Source organism: Caretta caretta, chromosome 8 (assembly GCF_965140235.1).
Source record: "Caretta caretta isolate rCarCar2 chromosome 8, rCarCar1.hap1, whole genome shotgun sequence".
Taxonomy (NCBI): domain Eukaryota; kingdom Metazoa; phylum Chordata; order Testudines; family Cheloniidae; genus Caretta; species Caretta caretta.
In genome coordinates, this window is record NC_134213.1 from 43,317,320 (window position 1) to 43,335,187 (window position 17,868).

At 48.1% G+C, this 17,868-nt stretch overlaps 1 protein-coding gene across 2 annotated transcripts in view; it reads right to left on the minus strand.

Annotated features, from left to right (window-relative positions):
- Positions 1-10,176: 10,176 nt before the first annotated feature.
- Positions 10,177-17,868, minus strand: part of TMEM121 (transmembrane protein 121) — a 186,925-nt gene continuing 179,233 nt past the window's right edge. For both annotated transcript variants that reach the window (XM_048859984.2, XM_075131438.1), the window contains one exon: positions 10,177-13,506. In XM_048859984.2, coding sequence (XP_048715941.1) covers positions 11,785-12,723 — 939 coding nt within the window. In that variant the 5' untranslated portion in view covers positions 12,724-13,506 and the 3' untranslated portion in view covers positions 10,177-11,784. The remainder of the gene's footprint in view (positions 13,507-17,868) is intronic.

Genomic DNA, 17,868 nt, shown 5'->3' on the forward strand with positions numbered 1-17,868 from the left:
GTATGTGTTGCAGGGCACGTGGGGTGTGTGTTGTGGGGCACGTGGAGTATATTCTGTGACCTGTGCATTTTGTAGGGCACGTGGGGTGTGTTTTACGGGGCATGTGGGGTGTGTGTTATGGGGCATGTGCGATGTATTTTGTGACCTGTGCATTTTGTGGGGCACATGGGGTGTGTTTTGTGACACATGTGAGGTGTGTTTTGCGACGCATGTGGGGTGTGTTTTGTATACTATATGTAATTAAAAAATTGCTTTTTCAAACCCCTGTAACCTGTGATTCTCACTAACGTTTGTCACTTGTCCAGCTCTTGTGTCGCTGTTGCCCTAACAACTTCACACAGCACCGACATGAGTGAGGGCTCCAATGTACATACTTTTATCTACTCAGGATAGTAGCTTAAAAAATCCTGTCCTGCTCCCTAGTGCCACACCCACAATTCCATCCCAGCTACTGGGAGCAACCACTGGGGGCAGCAAACTGACAGCTGGGCCAGGGTGTGTGAGAGATGCGGGAGTCAGAGCCTTGCAAGAGCCTTAGCAGGTGGAAGGAGAAATACCTGGAGCAGGTCCCTCTTATCAGCTAGACATGAATTGTGCTACCTCTGGCTGGCAAACTCTGACCACTGGATTACTAATAAGCCTGCCTCTGACGGGGTCTGTGGGCAACATTCTCAGAAGTACGTAGGCAATTTAGGACCCTATGTTTCATTTTCAAAAGGGAGTTAAGCATTTGGGGCCAGGTATTCAAGGTTTTTAGGTGCCTAACTTCTACTGAAATCAGTAGAGGAGGGAAGTCATTTATTGCTGTTATGGGCCAGTATTGCATCTGTCAGGCTTCCCTCCGCACTCTGAACTATGGGGTACAGATCTGGGGACATGCATGAAAGACTCTCTAAACTTATATTTTACCAGCATAGGTTAAAACTTCCCCAAGGTACAATTCCTTTCCTTGTCCTTGGATGGTATTGCTGCCACCACCAAGTGATTTACAGAAAAATTCAGGAAAAGGGTCACTTGGAGTCCCTGTTCTCCCCAAAATATTCCCCCAAGCCCCTTCACCCCCTTTCCTGGGGAGGTTTGAGAACAATGTCAATACTGACCAGACCCTTTGTTTCTAGGACACTGAAAATTAAACATGTTCTTAAAGGAAGAACTTTATTTAAAGAAAAAGTAAAAGAATCACACCTGCAAAATCAGGATGGAAAGTAACTTTATTGGGTAATAAAAAGATTTAAACACAGAGGATTCCCCTGTAGGCTCAGCTTCAAAGTTACAAAAAACAGGAATAAAACTCCCTCTTATCATAGGGAAAATTCACAGGCTAAAACAAAAGATAATCTAACGCATTTCCTTGCCCCTTACTTACAATTTCTGTAATTTTATATATGTAATGTATTAGGTATGTTTTCAGGACATGTTTTACCTGCCTGGTCTCTTTCTCTGTCCAGAGAGGGAACAAACAAAGAAAGCACAAACAAAACCTCCCCCGCCCATTTGAAAATATCTTCTTTCCTTATTGGTCCTTTTGGTCAGGTGCCAGGTTATTTGAGATTTTTAACCCCTTACAGGTAAAGGAGGGATTTAATGCTACCCTTAGCTGTATGTTTATGACAGCGTCCGTTTCCCTCCTCCCCTGGGAGGGAGAAGGGAGTGAATTGGGGCCCAGAAGGTCTGTGATTCACAGTGCCTCCTGGCAATGCTACCATGCTGGTGCATGTTGTTCAGGGCTGTGTTCAAGTCATGAGCTAGCCCTAGCTGTCTGGTTGTGTGGAGGCTGAATGCACTCAGAAGCATTTGCTGCTGGGCAGAGTTAGCTTGTTTGTTAAATGTGAATGTGTGTGACCTTGCAATGGGTCATTTATATGTCACAGGACTGAGTCAAGGGCTGGAAAACCTGCCTCAGCATGAGATGAGTTTAGCAAGTTCAGTGAGAGGTGACTTGATCACAGTGGGAAGAAGATTTCTGATGCTAAAGGGCACCTCAGTCTAGCAGACAAAAGCCAAACAGACTCCAGTGGCTGGAAGCTGAAGCGAGACAAGTTCAGACTAGAAGTTGGGTGCATGTTTTTAACAGGGAGGCTGGTTCACTATTGGAACCCCTTATCTGGGGATGCGGTGGGTTCTCCATCACTGAGATCTCTAAATCGAGACTGGGTTGTCGCTTTCCAAAAGATCAGCTCTGGTTCCACCAGAAGCTCTGGGCTGGATGCAGGAATCCCTGGGTGAGGGTCTCTGGTCTCTGCCATGCTGGTCAGATGAGATGGTCACAGTGGGCCTTTTCCGCCCTTAAAGTCTATGAATCTATGTTATTGTCACTGGTCATTTCCATGCTTCCTAATCCCTCAGTGTTTTGCTTGTAATGTCCTTGTGGTGCAGTTTACAAGAGGCTTGTGGTGTGTAGGAGATCAGACTAGATGATCCAACTGTCCCTTCTGGCCTTAGACTCTATGCATCTGTGTTACCTGCTGGAGGAATCTTGGTCATATCTTACCAGTGGCGTGTGCAGGGGATCCCAGCCAGCACAGCTGTGGGGGATGATGGGCTACGTTACCTGTAACATCCCAACTCCTCTGCCTAGCAATGAGCTGTTCGCAGGGAGCAGCAGCAGCAACGGAGGGTTAGGGAGCAGATCTGTGAGCGCAGGGCTCGGCAGAGCTTAAGGTGTTACTGTGGGTTCCAGTGGCAGCTGGTAGGAGCATGAGAGGTAGGAAAAGGCAATGGGAGGGGGAGAAGGGTTAGCACCCTATGTTGCGGGCAGAGTGAAATCACTGGGCTAAGGCACTGCTTAGCCTGAGTGAGACCAATACAAGGGCCAGAGTCACACCAGTTACACTGTCATTTTAGGGCTAGAGAGAAGACTGGCTCAGTGGTCAGGGCAGTAGCTGAGGACTTAAGAGACCTTGGCTCAAATCCCTGCTCTGCCACAGACTGCCGATGTGACCTGGGGCAAGTCACTTAGTCTCCATGTGCCTCAGTTTCCCATCTGTACAGTCGGGATAGTTCTGCCTCATAGGGGTGTTGTGAGCAGAAATACATTACAGATTGTGAGGCACTCAGGTGCTATAGTAATGGGGACCATATGGATGTGACACTCTGTGCCTCGGGGGAACCCCCTGCACCCCATGTTCATCCTTATAATATGATTGTGTGGTATCCAATGCAGTTTGTCGTGTTGGGTGTCTTTGGAAGGTTCATGATGCACTGAGCATTGTTGTTATAGTGATGTTATAGTAATTGTTGTTACAGTAATGTTATAACTGCTACAGTATGTTATAATTGTTGTTACAGTAATGACATGCATCTGATGAAGTGGGTATTCACCCATGAAAGCTTATGCTCCAATGCATCTGTTAGTCTATAAGGTGCCACAGGACTCTTTGCCAGTAATGACAGGTTTCAGAGTAGCAGCTGTGTTAGTCTGAATCTGCAAAAAGAACAGGAGTACTTGTGGCACCTTAGAGACTAACAAATTTCTTTGAGCATAAGCTTTCGTGGGCTACAGCCCACTTAATCAGATGCATGCAGTGGAAAATACAGTAGGACAATTTTACATACACAGAGAACATGAAACAATGGGTGTTACCATACACACTATAATGACAGTGATCAGTTAAGGTGAACTATTACCTGCAGGAGAGAGAAAAAACCCACCTTTTGTAGTGATAATCAAGATGGGCCATTTCCAGCAGTTGACAAGAACAGTAGGGGGGAAAAATAAACATGGGGAAATAGTTTTATGTTGTGTAATGACACATCCACTCCCAGTCTTTATTCAAGCCTAATTTAATGGTGTCCAGTTTGCAAATTAATTCCAATGCAGCAGTCTCTCGTTGGAGTCTGTTTTTGAAGTTTTTTTGTTGTAATATTGTGACTTTTAGGTCTGTAATCGAGTGACCAGAGAGATTGAAGTGTTCTCTGACTGGTATTTGAATGTTATAATTCTTGACGTCTGATTTGTGTCCATTTATTCTTTTACATAGAGACTATCCGGTTTGGCCAATGTACATGGCAGAGGGGCATTGCAGGCACATGATGGCATATATCACATTGGTAGATGTGCAGGTGAATGAGCCTCTGATAGGCCCTATGATGGGGACATCACTATGATGGGGACTGCTGAATTGGAATTAATTTGCAAACTGGATACCATTAAATGAGGCTTGAATAAAGACTGGGAGTGGATGTGTCATTACACAAAGTAAAACTATTTCCCCATGTTTATTTTTCCCCCCTACTGTTCCTCACACATTCTTGTCAACTGCTGGAAATGACCCATCTTGATTATCACTACAAAAGGTTGGTTTTTTTCTCTCCTGCTGGTGATAGTTCACCTTAACTGATCACTCTTGTTATAGTGTGTATGGTAACACCCATTGTTTCATGTTCTCTGTGTATATAAAATCATCCTACTGTATTTTCCACTGCATGCATCCGATTAAGTGGGCTGTAGCCCACGAAAGCTTATGCTCAGATAAATTAGTCTCTAAGGTGCCACAAGTACTCCTGTTCTTTTTGCCAGTAATGTTATAGTAATGTTGTAGGTTATAATTTCATGTATATAGTTATGAGGCTGAAAATGTGTCTTCATGGCTTAAAATAAGCCCAGGCAAAAACTCTCCAAGAGCAGAGAGGCAGTTCACACCTCATCAGGGCATGTATGGGACAAACCCAGCCCAGCCTCACAGGAACAAAGGATGCTGGCCTAGGCAGCAACAAAAGGATCCGTTGGACTCTTGAGTGAGTCAGCCCCTTTCCTTTGTCAGTTTGGGACTGCGATGAGGTAATGCTCACCTGACTCTGAAGAGGGGGGTGGGGGCAAAGCCAAGAGGGAAGAAAGAACATGATAAAAGGGAGAGATGTTTCCCAAGCTCTTTCTTTCTCTTCCACCTTCATCTATAGAAATCACCATCAAGCCTCTGAAGCACGGATGAAAGGGGAGAGCCTGGCTGAAGGGCAACCAACCAGTCTGTGGTGAGAAGCATCTAAGTTTGTAAGGGCATTGAAAGTGTTAAGATCATCTTAGAATACATTCTGCTTTTATTTCATTTGACCAAATCTGGCTTTTAATATTCTGATGTATAATCACTTAAAATCTATCTTTCATAGTTAATAAATTTGTTTATTCTACCTGAAACAGTGCATTTGGTTTGGCATTTGTGTCAGAGATTCCTCTTGGGATAACAAGTCTGGTACATATCAGTTTCTTTGTTAAATTGATGAACTCATATAAACTTGTAGCGTCCAGTGGGCATAACTGGACTCTGCAAGACGGAGGTTCCTAGGGTTGTGTCTGGGACCAGAGATATTGGCTAGTGTCATTCGATTTCACAATCCAAGGAGCAGCTTACATACCAGAGGTTGTGCATGAACAGCCCAGGAGCTGAGGTTCTACAGCAGAGCAGGGTAAGGCTGGCTCCCAGAGTCAGGGATTGGAGTGACCTAGCAGATCACCGGTCCAGATAACACCAGAGGGGAACATCACAATGGGGTCTGTCCACACTGCATTGTAAATCTGGGTTTACAGTTGCTGGACCTGGGTCTCACAGCCATGCTAAGGCATCCACACTGCACTACACAGAACTTCTGACTCAGGTCTGTGGCTTGAGCAGCGTCCATGCTGCAAAATGACAAGGCATGGCCCCGAGTTACAGCAGAACTCAGGCTCTGACTCACCCGCCTTTCAGGATCCTGGGTCCTGAGTGTGGGCTGACCCAAGTTAGACTGATTTCCATGTGGACAGAAGCCTAGGAAGTGTGCATACCCTGTAAGTGCATACCCTGTAGACAGATAGCCAGGAAAGGCCAGAGCAGCTGTCTGTCCTGGAGTAGTAAGGAGGTTGTAGGGACACCAGCAACAAGCATGCCCTTCCCAGGACGGCAAGGAGGGGGCAGCACCCAATGTTTAATTTGTGCCAGAGCTGAGCCTACATACCTCTAGGCTTGGCATTTCATGGCCCCAGCATGTCTGGGCTTGCGGCATCAATTCTGAATGTAAAAAAATTATTTGCACCCCAGCACCTCTTTCATTACAAATGAAGCAGTGCCTGTGTAACCCACACACCTCCTGGGTGTGGTATTCTGTCCCATGTAGTGGCACTGAGACCACTTAAAGAGAGAGAGATAAAATGAGTCTGCTCTACGGCCTTAGGTAAGAGGCAGTTGGCTTTTAGCTCATGTGGTAGAGGCTCATGAACTCCAGAGGCCCCAGGTTCAATCCCACCCACCGATGACCAGGGTCTGTCGGCGTTACACCTGCACCAGATTGTGGCTACAGCTCTCAGTGTTCTCCGTTCAGCTAGAAAATGAGCTAAATTCTGCCCTGGCCCTGCCGCTCCCTCTCCCTTCTTGGCAAGGGGATTGGAGCCTTCATTGCTCGGGAAACATTTTGAGCTCCTCCGGTGAAAGGTGCTGGAGACATGCAAAGAGCTGGGGTCAGGCTGTTACTCTGACATTCCCTTTGCCTGCACGCAGCAGGGAGGTGCAACAGCTGTGGCTCACGGGCAGTGCTACGTGAAGATGTCTTCTGCAGAACTTCCCAGCAGTAACTTTTGGATTGACTGACCGGGATGAGGGAGGGAAGGCAGTGAAATCAGACTGCAGACTAGCTGCAAGTTCTGTGTCTGATGCCTTATGGCAGCCTGGAAGGCAGGTCTCTATGAGTGCTTAGTGCAGTGGATATCCCTTTGTTCTGATCTCCTGGATGCAGGAGTTACTCTGTGTCCCATAAAAATTACTGACCCATGTTCCAAATGGCAGTAGCCATTATCTGGAACATGGTTTGCGCTCATGTAGCATCTTTATACAGTACCAATGCCAGAGGCATTGCAGGAGTTTGAAGGGTCGGTAGGTTCCCCATATATCTATTATGGGAAAAGCTTTAAAAGAATGGGACATAAATTAATTAGACACCAAAAAGAGGGGCAGAATGTTATTAGGTACTTGAGAGTTAATTGCACTTATGCTAATCATGATGTATTCTAATGACATCAGTAGGGTTATCATGTAATTCCAGAGTAATTTAGCAATTTAATTAATTTCTGCTAATCTATTTTAAATACCTGCTCTTCTCTCTCTTGCCCTCTCTAGGAAGGGAATGAGATGTCTAATCTCCAGTGCTACCCACTCTACTTGGGGCTATTTGAAAGTCATTTGATTTTTTTCCATTTGCTTTTCTTCCTTCCCTGTTTTTATCCCAGTGGACAAGCCCCTACAACATCACCCGGGAGGGAAGTGACCTCCACAGAGTTAACAAACATGAATAGGGAGATGCGTCCCATTGAGACTAGATTCAGGTGTGAGGACAGCTGGGTGGCTGGAGTGGTCTGTCAGCACAATCAGGTAGCAGAGAGAGTCCCCAACAAGGTAGCAATGTTGAGCAGACTGGAGTGGCTGCTTTCACTAGGAGCCTAGATCCCTGCCCTGGGTCACCTGGATTGGCTGGGCCCTTAGGACTCGCAAGTAATTCTTCAGTCTCAGAACACTCCCCACACTAGATCTGGTACAAGCCCCACAGCAAGATGGAGCATCACTTACTGTGGCCCATGTTCTCAGAGAGGTGGGAGCAGGGTTGGGGGGGTACCTTTCTGTTTCAAGAGGAGAGCAGCTGTCACCAGCTCCATTTAGCACCAATTATATGGCCTCGCCAAGATCCCGGCAAGTTGCCAACATGGCCTTTGCGTGAGATGAATTTGGTGACTCTGACCCAGCGTGTGGGGTGCCAGCTAACCATGGGCATCCACACTAACCAGGGACATCATATCCCCACGTCCCCACAGCCATCTAGGGAGCATCTTCTGTGTGTGGGGAGGTAGCACTTTTGTTGGGGTGCAAATGGAATCTCATGAAGGAGCTTTGTCTCGTTACATCTCTAAGGAACCCTGGTCACTGAGTAGGCTCGGTCCCAGCTTGTACGGGGGGTGGCTTGGGTTGGAGTGGGTGAGGTGAGGTGGGACTGGGTAGAGAGAGTGGCTGAGAATGTGTGTGTGGGGTGAGGTGTAGCTTTTCTTTCGAAATCCCATGGCCATGAGGGCTCACACTAGCTGTTCCTAGATGACCGTGCTGTGGCCTTGTCCCTGTATGGTCAGCGCTGGGAGGCATCAGTGCAGATTGCCCATAGCTGTGCAGATAATGAGTGCCGGCTCCAGCTTTCCCAGTGCGCTGCAGTGAGACGTGCTAAGTACAGGTCCCCTGGGTGCCATGTGGACAAGGCTGTTGTCCTGACTAGAGATGGGCTCAAACCAGTCCTGGGCCCCATCCTCTGCCTTGCCCTGCCCTCTTCCCGGGGGTGGGGGGAGCTCAGATCCAGGTCGGAACGTGGTAACTAGGACAAGTTCAACCCCCCCCCCCGACTCTGGGCGAAAGCTCCCACTCGGTGCTCTGTGCCCAAGCCCTGGCTGTGACGGGCCAAGCCCCACACCCTGGAGTGGGCACCTGCAAGCTCGATGACATGCAGATCCAGGCCCATCTCTCACCCTGACAGCAGCTTGCTGAGCTCTCTGAAGCAAGAGGAGTGATGGCTGCCTTGGCAGGCTGGTTGCAGAGGAGACAGCGCTGCCTGCTGGGGTTCCCAGTGGCCTGAGCGTTGTGCCTGGGCCCCCCATGCACAGAGACCAGAGCCAGCCCTGCAAACCCACGGTCCTGCCTAGCTCAGGAACTGGCGGGAACTCCCATCCCTGCTGCCCTCCTCCCATTGCAGGGTGGGGATGGCATGGGGAAAGGGTCTGGGTAGGCCGCAGGGAAGGCAGGGCCCTGGTCAGGGACTGTGGAGCTGCTGCTGGAGGGCACTGGGAGTATCGTGGGGCTGCAGTGATTTCTGGGTGAAGCCTGGAATCCCAATGGCTGTAGAATGGGACTCCAACCCATGGCAAGGTCTGGTGGTTCGGCACGAACTATGAGGAAGGGTGCCTTCACTGCAGCAAGGCTTCACAGCAGAGGCCACAGGGCTGCAGTGGCACCTGACAGGCCGTTCCAGCCCAGTGATTCGGGACTCCTGGGGACAGATGGTGTCAGGGCCACGAGTGAGCAGAGGAGGGCAGCAAGCAGTAGGGTGAAGTGCCCCAAAGGGGGCAGGGTGGCAGTTGGGCCATGGCACTGCGAGGAGGAGTTGTCTGTACATTGTCCTTGCACATTGAACCTCTCAGGGAAGGGTGGCATGTCCATAGCTCAGTCCATAGCTACTCAGGGAGCCTCACCCATCTCCTTCAAAGGAAGAGCGTCAAAGCCACCTGCGGCTTTCAAGAGAGCTGAGGAACTGCTGCCCACCCTCTGCCTCCCGCTCTCCCTGGGGGATGTGTGCAGCACCCCAGAGGGCAGGCCATATAGGAAATCTAGGCATCTGCATCTGAAAACATTGCCTTGCCCGCTGATGGATATCTGCACTGCAGTGGGCTGGCCACTGCCTTGGCTGACCCTACAGTTGAACCCAGGTCACCCAGCACTAAAAAGCACACGCTGCTGCAGCATGTGCTGAACAGCCAACCTCTGAAGGGGGTGGTGTGGTGCAGTGACGGACTCACAGCCTTTGGGGGTCAGGCACAGAGGACGGTAACAGTGTGTTACAGTAGCACTATAGCCAGTGAGGATCAGTTATTGCTTGATGGCAAACTGGATTCCGTGGGCACCTGATCAGGGTAAATAAGAATCTGTGTCATGCCAACAATGCCCTGCCATCGCCTCGGTGCCCTGCATTGTGTATGTTCCCCTGAGAAAAGCAGAATGAGAGACTAGTTCACAGGGTTTTGAAGTAGGGCTTCCTGGGTCAGGGAGGAGAGCAGAGTCAGCAGCTATGTGCTCTAGGGTGGGGAGGGAAGCCAGTGGCATGACCATGCTATTTTGGGGGTTAGCAGTACCAGCATGGGTGTATTATGGTGGGTAGGGGCAGCAGGAGAGAAATCGGAACATCTGGCCTGTGGGACATTCTGAAATTTTGAAATTTGTTTTCATCCAGTATTGGGATGTAAAGTTGAAATTTTCATAGAATGGAAATTCTGAAAAAAAAATCTCACTTCTGAAACATTGAAATAACCTAACTGAAATGTTTAATTTTGATATATTTAAATACCATATAATATTAAAATTTATATTTATAATGTAATATAAAAATCAAACTGAAACAAGAAAATCAGAATGGAACAAAATGGGAAACGCAAAATGAAATGAGAAAGTCAAAGCAAAAAACTCCATTTTGAAATATTTTTATAGAAAACATCATCAGAATCAACACATTCCCATGAAACATTTTGCAATCAATGAAACATCATTTTCTGATGGAAAACTGTCCCATCAAATTTTTTTCAACCAGTTCTAGGCAGCAGAACAAGCAAGCTATGGCACCCGGGGGAGGCCATGAGACACACCATGATTGTGCTCTCTGGGGAGAAGAGAGCACAGCCATGTGCTCTGGAATCAGGATGGAGTAGCAAGAGAAGATGCTGTGGAGCTTGGATGCTGGTTGCAGGAACTGCTGTGGATTCAGGAGATCCCAAATGAGATGGGACACCAGCAATGTTGCAGTACTACGAGCCCTCCACATGCCTCCAAACACAGACACAAAACTACAAATCCGGTTTGTTCTCACTGGGTTTTTATTTTTATTATTCAGCTGCCCCCCAGCAGCGTGTATGAGCCATTTGGCGTGCCCAAAGGGGAGGAGATCTGTACATGGTGCTGGTTCCCAGCTCTCCCATGGTCACGCGGCTCAAGCAGCACTTCTCTCCATTTTATGGAAATATTTTATTTTTAAAAATATAGTAGCTGTGGAAAGCAGCCCTCTTTATAAACATTGATGCTGGAGTGAAATGCATCATCATCATCATCATCATCATCATTGTCATTATTATTAGCTCTCCTCGGCATCTGCTTCCACTCATGCTGGCCCTGGCTGGACTCACCAGGCCAGCTGCACTGCACCATCTGTTGTAGTCAGGAGCATTCACACTGCCAGAGCGAGCGAGAGAGATATCCTTCTAAAAATAGAAATATTGTGCTGAGTCATTTGAAGTGAACAAGATACATAAAACACCAGCATTAGATTAACATTAGCTTGTCAAATACTGCTACCCGCTGAGTTGGCTTAGTGCACTAGCAGAGATGGATATCCCTGCTTCCCAACCTGTAGCCTAAGCCGAGTAGCAAGAGAATGAGAGGAGAGACATAGCTGTTTATAGTGTTGGGTGCTACTTTTTGTGTCGTTCCTGCTGGGACTAATAGCAAAGGGAGCTGTTCCAGTGGATTACAAACCAAAAGAAGCCAGACCCAACAATGGGTATTCCCAGAAAGGATCAAAGAAGAGACAGTTATAAATAGGGAACAGTAAACACAACCGTTTGGAATAAGACACATCTATAATCACAGGATTCACTGGTGCAAACGCCCCTCCCCCCCATTCCCATTCCATACAAAGGACTCTGGTAACAATATCTTCATTCCAGACTTGGAGCGAAGGTGAGAGTCTTAAGGAACAAAGAAATCTCAGCATCGGGGAATTTGGTTGGGCAGGGGAGGAGTGGGTAAAAGGAAGGGAAGGAAAACAGAAGGTGTAGCTGGTTCAGGTCCTTTGCAAGTTCATTTGGTTTTCCTGGAGAACTCCTAGGGCTATACCTGAGATGAAGAGGTCTAGGAAACACTCCATAGTTTGATTAAAATGTGGTAAGTGTTTTGTGCCTGGGAGAGCTCTCCTTGCTGGGACTTGTCCATCACGCATGCCCCATACAATGGGAGAGCAGCTTCTCTCCTCCCTACACCTCTAATGCAATGCAAGCCAATGCTGATGTCCAGAGGTGATCTGTCATGTAACCAAAATTTCCCTGGTGGGTGACTGCTCATGAGAAATGCCCTGTGTACTGTGGATAGTCTGATTGTGAGAGATTGAGTTCTGCTGGAGCTCCAGGGCAATAGCATTCTGGGGGAATTCTTTCACCTGTTTCTTATACTCTAAGAAAGTGCATGCCTTGGTGGCTATGGCAATGATGTTCTTGCCAATAAAGATAGTGGAGACCCTGCTGTCCTGGAACAAGACCATGTTAATGGCCCGGATGAATATGGTGACAATGTTGATGGTGACCAGGCTCAGTACAGGGTAGAGCATCATTTTCTGCGGAGCAATGTGCTCCCCTTGCATGCTAATCTCACTAAGAGAGACACAAGGCAGGATCAAGAGCAGTATGTAACAATAGAAGAACATGAGCCCTTCTGCCCAGATGGGAAGCCCAGTTTTGTGTGGCTCCCACAGGTTGGCCTGAATGTCTAATATATCCAGCAGGTCCAGGGCCACCCAGAAAAGGCGTCCCCGCAGATCCTCCTTCTTCCTGAAGGTTCGTATGTACTCCATGCTGTCCAAGGCCACCAGCACCAGGTAGAGCCCTGGCACACAGATGGACAGGAGCAAGGTCAAGGCCTTCCTGGCCACCGTCTCCAGATTCTTCTTGTCTGCTTTGTAATTCTGAAATATAAAATACAGCTTAATCTCCAGCACAAAGATGTAGAGAAACCACAGGATCATGGCGTAGCCCCGCTTGGCTGTTTTCACCTCAGCCCCCACCCATACCGCCACATAGCGCAGCACGATGAGGAAGCAGATGTCTCCCACCAGGACGATGATGCAGACGCCAATCTTCCGTGGCCCTTGGTTCTGCTCCACCAGGTAGGCGTCCATGAAGGCCATACTGGTCATGATGACAATGGTGGTCAGACACACGTGGCGTTTGTCAGGCGGCGGCAGCACCATGGTGAGGTGAGCGCCTCCTTGTTTCACTTCAAGCACAAGCCTGCATCAAGGGAGGAGGCCCATGGGCTGAGTGAAGAAGCTCATCAGTTATAGACAAAGCACCAAGGCCACCAGGAACAACCCCCCCTGAAAAGTCCCTGAAAGGACAAAGCAATAGACAATCCCGGCTCTCCAGGGTCTCACATCAGGGTGCTGCAGCAGAGAAATGCACCAGAAATTCCAAGTCACCCTTCATAGCAGCTGATCCCAAAGGCTTAAATCCAGTAGCTCTGCTCTTTAGGCAGCAAAGCTGGTCCCACACTGAGCTCTCAGATAGATCCTCCACGACATCGCCTAACACTCTCCAGTGCTGTTCCCAAGGGCTACACAGGGGTTAAACACATGGAGCCTTCATTAAGAAATCCTCTGCCTCTTTGCTGGGTTTCCCATTGTGGTCAGTAATAGGGGAGAGAATGCCCCTGAATGGCCTGTGGGCAGCAAGTTAATGTCTCTAATGCGCTTCGTAGCACCAAGCCGGAAATTCTCCTCCAGATCACTGGAAATCAGATTAATAATCAGGCAAGTGAGTCAGATCTGTACTGCCAGGACCCAGTTGGGGTGTAAGAAAGGCAAAGCAGCTCAGGAAATGGCGCTTTCCTCTTGGTGAACGGCTCAGGAGTCAGAGATTAGGGGCTTCTTACTACCTCCGCTGGAATCTCATTTGTATTATCCATGGTGAACCTTGTTCATTCTTCCTGGCATAGGGTTTAAAACCTTCACCTCTGGCCCACCATTCACTGCGATCTGGAAGAGACCAAGAAGAATACTGGTTAAGGGCCTACCAGTCACAAATACCAGGGGTAAAAAGATGCATTTGTGGATGTTCCTCAGCTTTAGAGGTGATGGGTAGGCTCTGAGCTGGACTCCCTACTTGTAACTGAGACTCCAAGTCCTGCACACTCAGTCTGCTTTAAACCTGTGTTAACCAATGCTACCAGAGTGTGCGGGAGGCTAATGTCCCTCTTCTCTTCATGCACAACTTAAATATGTACTAATATTAGAATGCCTGCCTGTGACTCTGGAAGTGCAGAATATCTTTCTATTCAGGGAGATGCACAGCAGGGTGGTGCAGTTACATGGATTTGCATAGGAAATATGCATCAAATGGCAGAGGAATAGAAGCCTCTTCCTAAGAACCCCAGCCCTTAGGTGCAAGAGAATCCCTGCTGGTCTCTATCGGACAGCAACACAGTGTGATGACTGGCCTATCAATTTACCCTCATTGTGAGCTCAGCTGTGAGAAGGGAGGAGTGGAAGGTCCTAAGGTGTCACAATAACCTAAACAGCTAAAGCTGATGGGAAAAGGTGAAAAGGAGAGACAGAGGGACTGAATCCAAAGAAAAAGGCTATAACTCAAGGACTGTGTTAAGCGCATGCCTGGTAAACAGGAACAGTGTGAGACTGAAAGTCAATGAGCCAGTATGGGTGTGTCTGATATTAGGCTCAATTGGTGGATGAAATAATGAGGGGATGGGCTGCTCTACTCACCACGGCCTTCAGGGTTCCTTACAGAAAGAGACTTTGGGAGAAAAACTGGCTACTGGAGTGACTTTCACCATCATGGCTGCCACCCCCACCATCTCCTGGGCCCAGCCCTTCTTTGTGCTGATCCTGAGAGGTGTCCTGACCCAACCAGGCCGGAGAGAGGGATCCCAATGACATCACCACCTCCACCAGCTGTGGCTGAATCCCAGCCGCCACCTGGGCTGTGGGACTTTGCTAGCTTTGTGTATTCTTTTCCTTCCCCACTTTATTTCTTCTCTTTCCTATTCCTCTGCTTGTCCCTTCTGTCTTAATAAGAATTTGATTTAGCTGGCCAAGACCATCCATTTTACAGCACTGCTGTGCGCCTGTGGCCCAATGGAGGTAGCTAAACCAGAGCCTTGAATAGCCTGATGCTGGTACAAGTTTGCTAGGTCTCGGTGTGGCTGGTCAGACCATGTGCTGGGCCTGTGTTTTTCCAGCAGTGAGGTTGCATGTCAGAGTCAACCCCAGAGACAGAAGCTGCATTTTCTGCCTTTGCTGTTCTTTTCTCTCCCCTCTTGTTTGTCTTGTTTTGTCTTCTTGGGAAATGAGATCCTATTTAACAACAGCAACAATGACAGCCCCAGCCCCTCTCAACTAACTTCTTCTCTTTCCCCACAAATGGACAGTTCTTACCATCTAAAGGATTGTCAAACAGGGGCTTTTTCACTTTAAAGACTCTCTCCAGCTGCAGGGAAAGGGAACAAGGGATGTTGTTAAAAAGAAAGCCTCACTTAAAACTTTGCATTTCAAACACATTAACTGTTTTCCTTCCTTTCTATATCTTTAGTAAAAGGTTTAGAAGACTGTTGAATGGGGTGTTTGCCATGGCACTGAGCAGGTCTCTGTGTACCAAACCCTGAACCTTGTTTAACACTGTTTAATGCTGGGCAGGGTCTGGTTATGCCAGCACCTTATATTCCATCCCAATTAACACACCACCACCTTTCAAATCGTGCATACAAAGAAGCATGGGCGACAAGTGCTGTCCAAGAGGCTCTGTGCGCTTTAATGAATATGGGCTCCAGTTCAGGAGCTGTACCAGTGTGGAAAACTAGGAGGCTCCCTCGCTCCACAGACAGGCAACAGTACACAAGGCTGTGGTTCTGCCAGTGGCACAGTTGGGCATCAGCATTCAGTGTAGTATGGGCTGGGTGATAGCTACAGGGCAGATCACTGCCACATATGTGGTGGCCCCCAGCTTGGCCAACATACTGGGGATTGAACCAGGGGCCACTGGAGCTAAAAACATGAATGGCTACAGCGAAAGAGTCAGGCAGTCGGGGCTGGGGCTGTAACAAACTCCCATTCTCTGTGGATCAGGTACAGCGAGGAACCTGTAGCACACACTCACCAGTGGGTTACACGGAGCCCTGGCCAAACTCAAAGCAAACAGGAAGTTTAGCTTTTACGTCATTCTTGTCCCTACAGTCCTAGTGCTGGATGTTACAACCTGGCCCAGCCCCCTCTGTACGGGCACCAGTCTCCTGCAAGTGGACCTAATTGCTGGGTTTCATGGACTTCCAAGCCATTTGGGTCTGGGTAGAGTCCAGTCCCTGAGTCGCTAGACTGTAGCTCACAAAAGCTTATGCTCAAATAAATGTGTTAGTCTCTAAGGTGCCACAAGTCCTCCTTTTCTTTTTGCGGATACAGACTAACACGGCTGCTACTCTGAAACCCAGGGATATACTCTTTGCGATAGTCTTGAGGGAATCTATTTCTTAGCCATTACCTGCACTAATTTGCAGAAAGTTTGGTAGGAGTTGTAATAGAAAGAAAGCCTGGGACATGAGGCCTGGAAAAAGAGGCCAGGCATGAGGTGTGAGGCATGAACTAATGTAGTGGCCAGGCCTTGCGAATATAAAGCCGAAGTCAGGCTGTGAGCAGAAGCCAGGCTCTGCCTCCATGCACGTTCACAGTACCTGGCCAGAACAGGGCTGGGATTACCAAAAGACACACATTCCTGAGAAGTGCTGGGCACCGGACACTCACGCAAGTACATTCCAGAAGGGTGGTAGCAAAACACCGCAATACCTAGTATGGAACAAACACACTCCCCGAAGATAACAGGGACACACTTCTCAGAGTAACAGCCGTGTTAGTCTGTATTCGCAAAAAGAAAAGGAGGACTTGTGGCACCTTAGAGACTAACCAATTTATTTGAGCATAAGCTTTCGTGAGCTGTAGCTCACGAAAGCTTATGCTCAAATAAATTGGTTAGTCTCTAAGGGACACACTGACTCCCCCAAAAGATAAGGTCAGGATGACAGTCTGATTGAGAGAGATGTTTTAATTGAACCAACAGGTACAAGGTAAAGGGTGATAACTAGCCACGTCAGAGGAGCAAGACGTAACTTGTTTGTATTGATGTATAAAGAGAAGTCTCAGCAGGAGTGTCTTTGTCTAGCCGAGGGGGGAATGGAAAGTCCCGCCGTTCTCTGAGCTTGTCCATTGTGACGAACATACATGTGTTAGTGCTTCTGTAGAGTCTACAGGATACTAGGACTGTGCTTCATTAACAATAAATCTGGCTGGGTGCCTTGGCTACTAATCAGGTCTTGTGGTCTTTGTGGGCAGTTTGATCGAGGTCTGCTGTGTCAGCTCTCTGGCCAGAGGTGAGGCAGCACACAGAAAGAATACAGGCGCAGCCGATGACTGACAACAGAAGTCATTTATATTGGCTGGCCCTGGTGCTGGTATTTGTGCTAGTGAAATACTGTGCAGCAGTTTGGGGAAGAAGTTGGCATATTCATCACATGATTCAGATCTGAACTTGTACCATTAGTGGTTGCCTGAGCCGTACATTAACATCTAATTTCTACGTGTTGGCTCTAATAGCTCCTCCAAAACTTTAAGACAAGATGCCTTCACCCTTATAACTGCATGGAGGGCTGTGCCAGATGAAAACAAGCTGCCACACACAAGGCTGACATGGTTCCAATAGGTGCAAATAAGCACCGCACACTTCCCACAAGAGCTGCCTGCCTCTGGAAGAAAACAGCTAGACTGGCAGTTCCTGCTAATTGCCATGACTGACTTTGCAACATCCTTTTATAGTGGACATTCATGCACTCATGTCCAGTGCTGCTGGTCCGATGCCCAGCTCAGGTGAACAAGCGCATGTCAGGGCCGACAGCTGTGTCTCGCAGAGTGACAGCAACTGTGGGTTAGACAGGTGTGCTGGTCAAATGTCAGAAGCCCAAACTTACATTCACCTGTCGGCAGACTGGGACACAGATCATGGACTAGCCTTAACAGGCTGCTGACTGGAACAGTCTGCCACCGGTCAGAAATTTGGCTTAGTCCAATCTTCACAGTGCCAGCAGTGCCTGCCAGCAAGGCAGACAGTCAACATGGGGTGGAGAAGTGCATGCTTAGAAGATCGCAGGGTGGACTGCAACATTGTGCTACCCTCAATGATCCATCAGTTACATGGCTGAACAATCTAGATGTGTGATACACATGAAAGAAGAAACCTCAGGGTGGCACTTTGTGACCACAACTTTGTGGTGCCTTGGCCACAAATGGAGGTTAATAAGCCTACTACAGACTTGGCTAGTAGAGCTGATTCTTCTAGCTCAG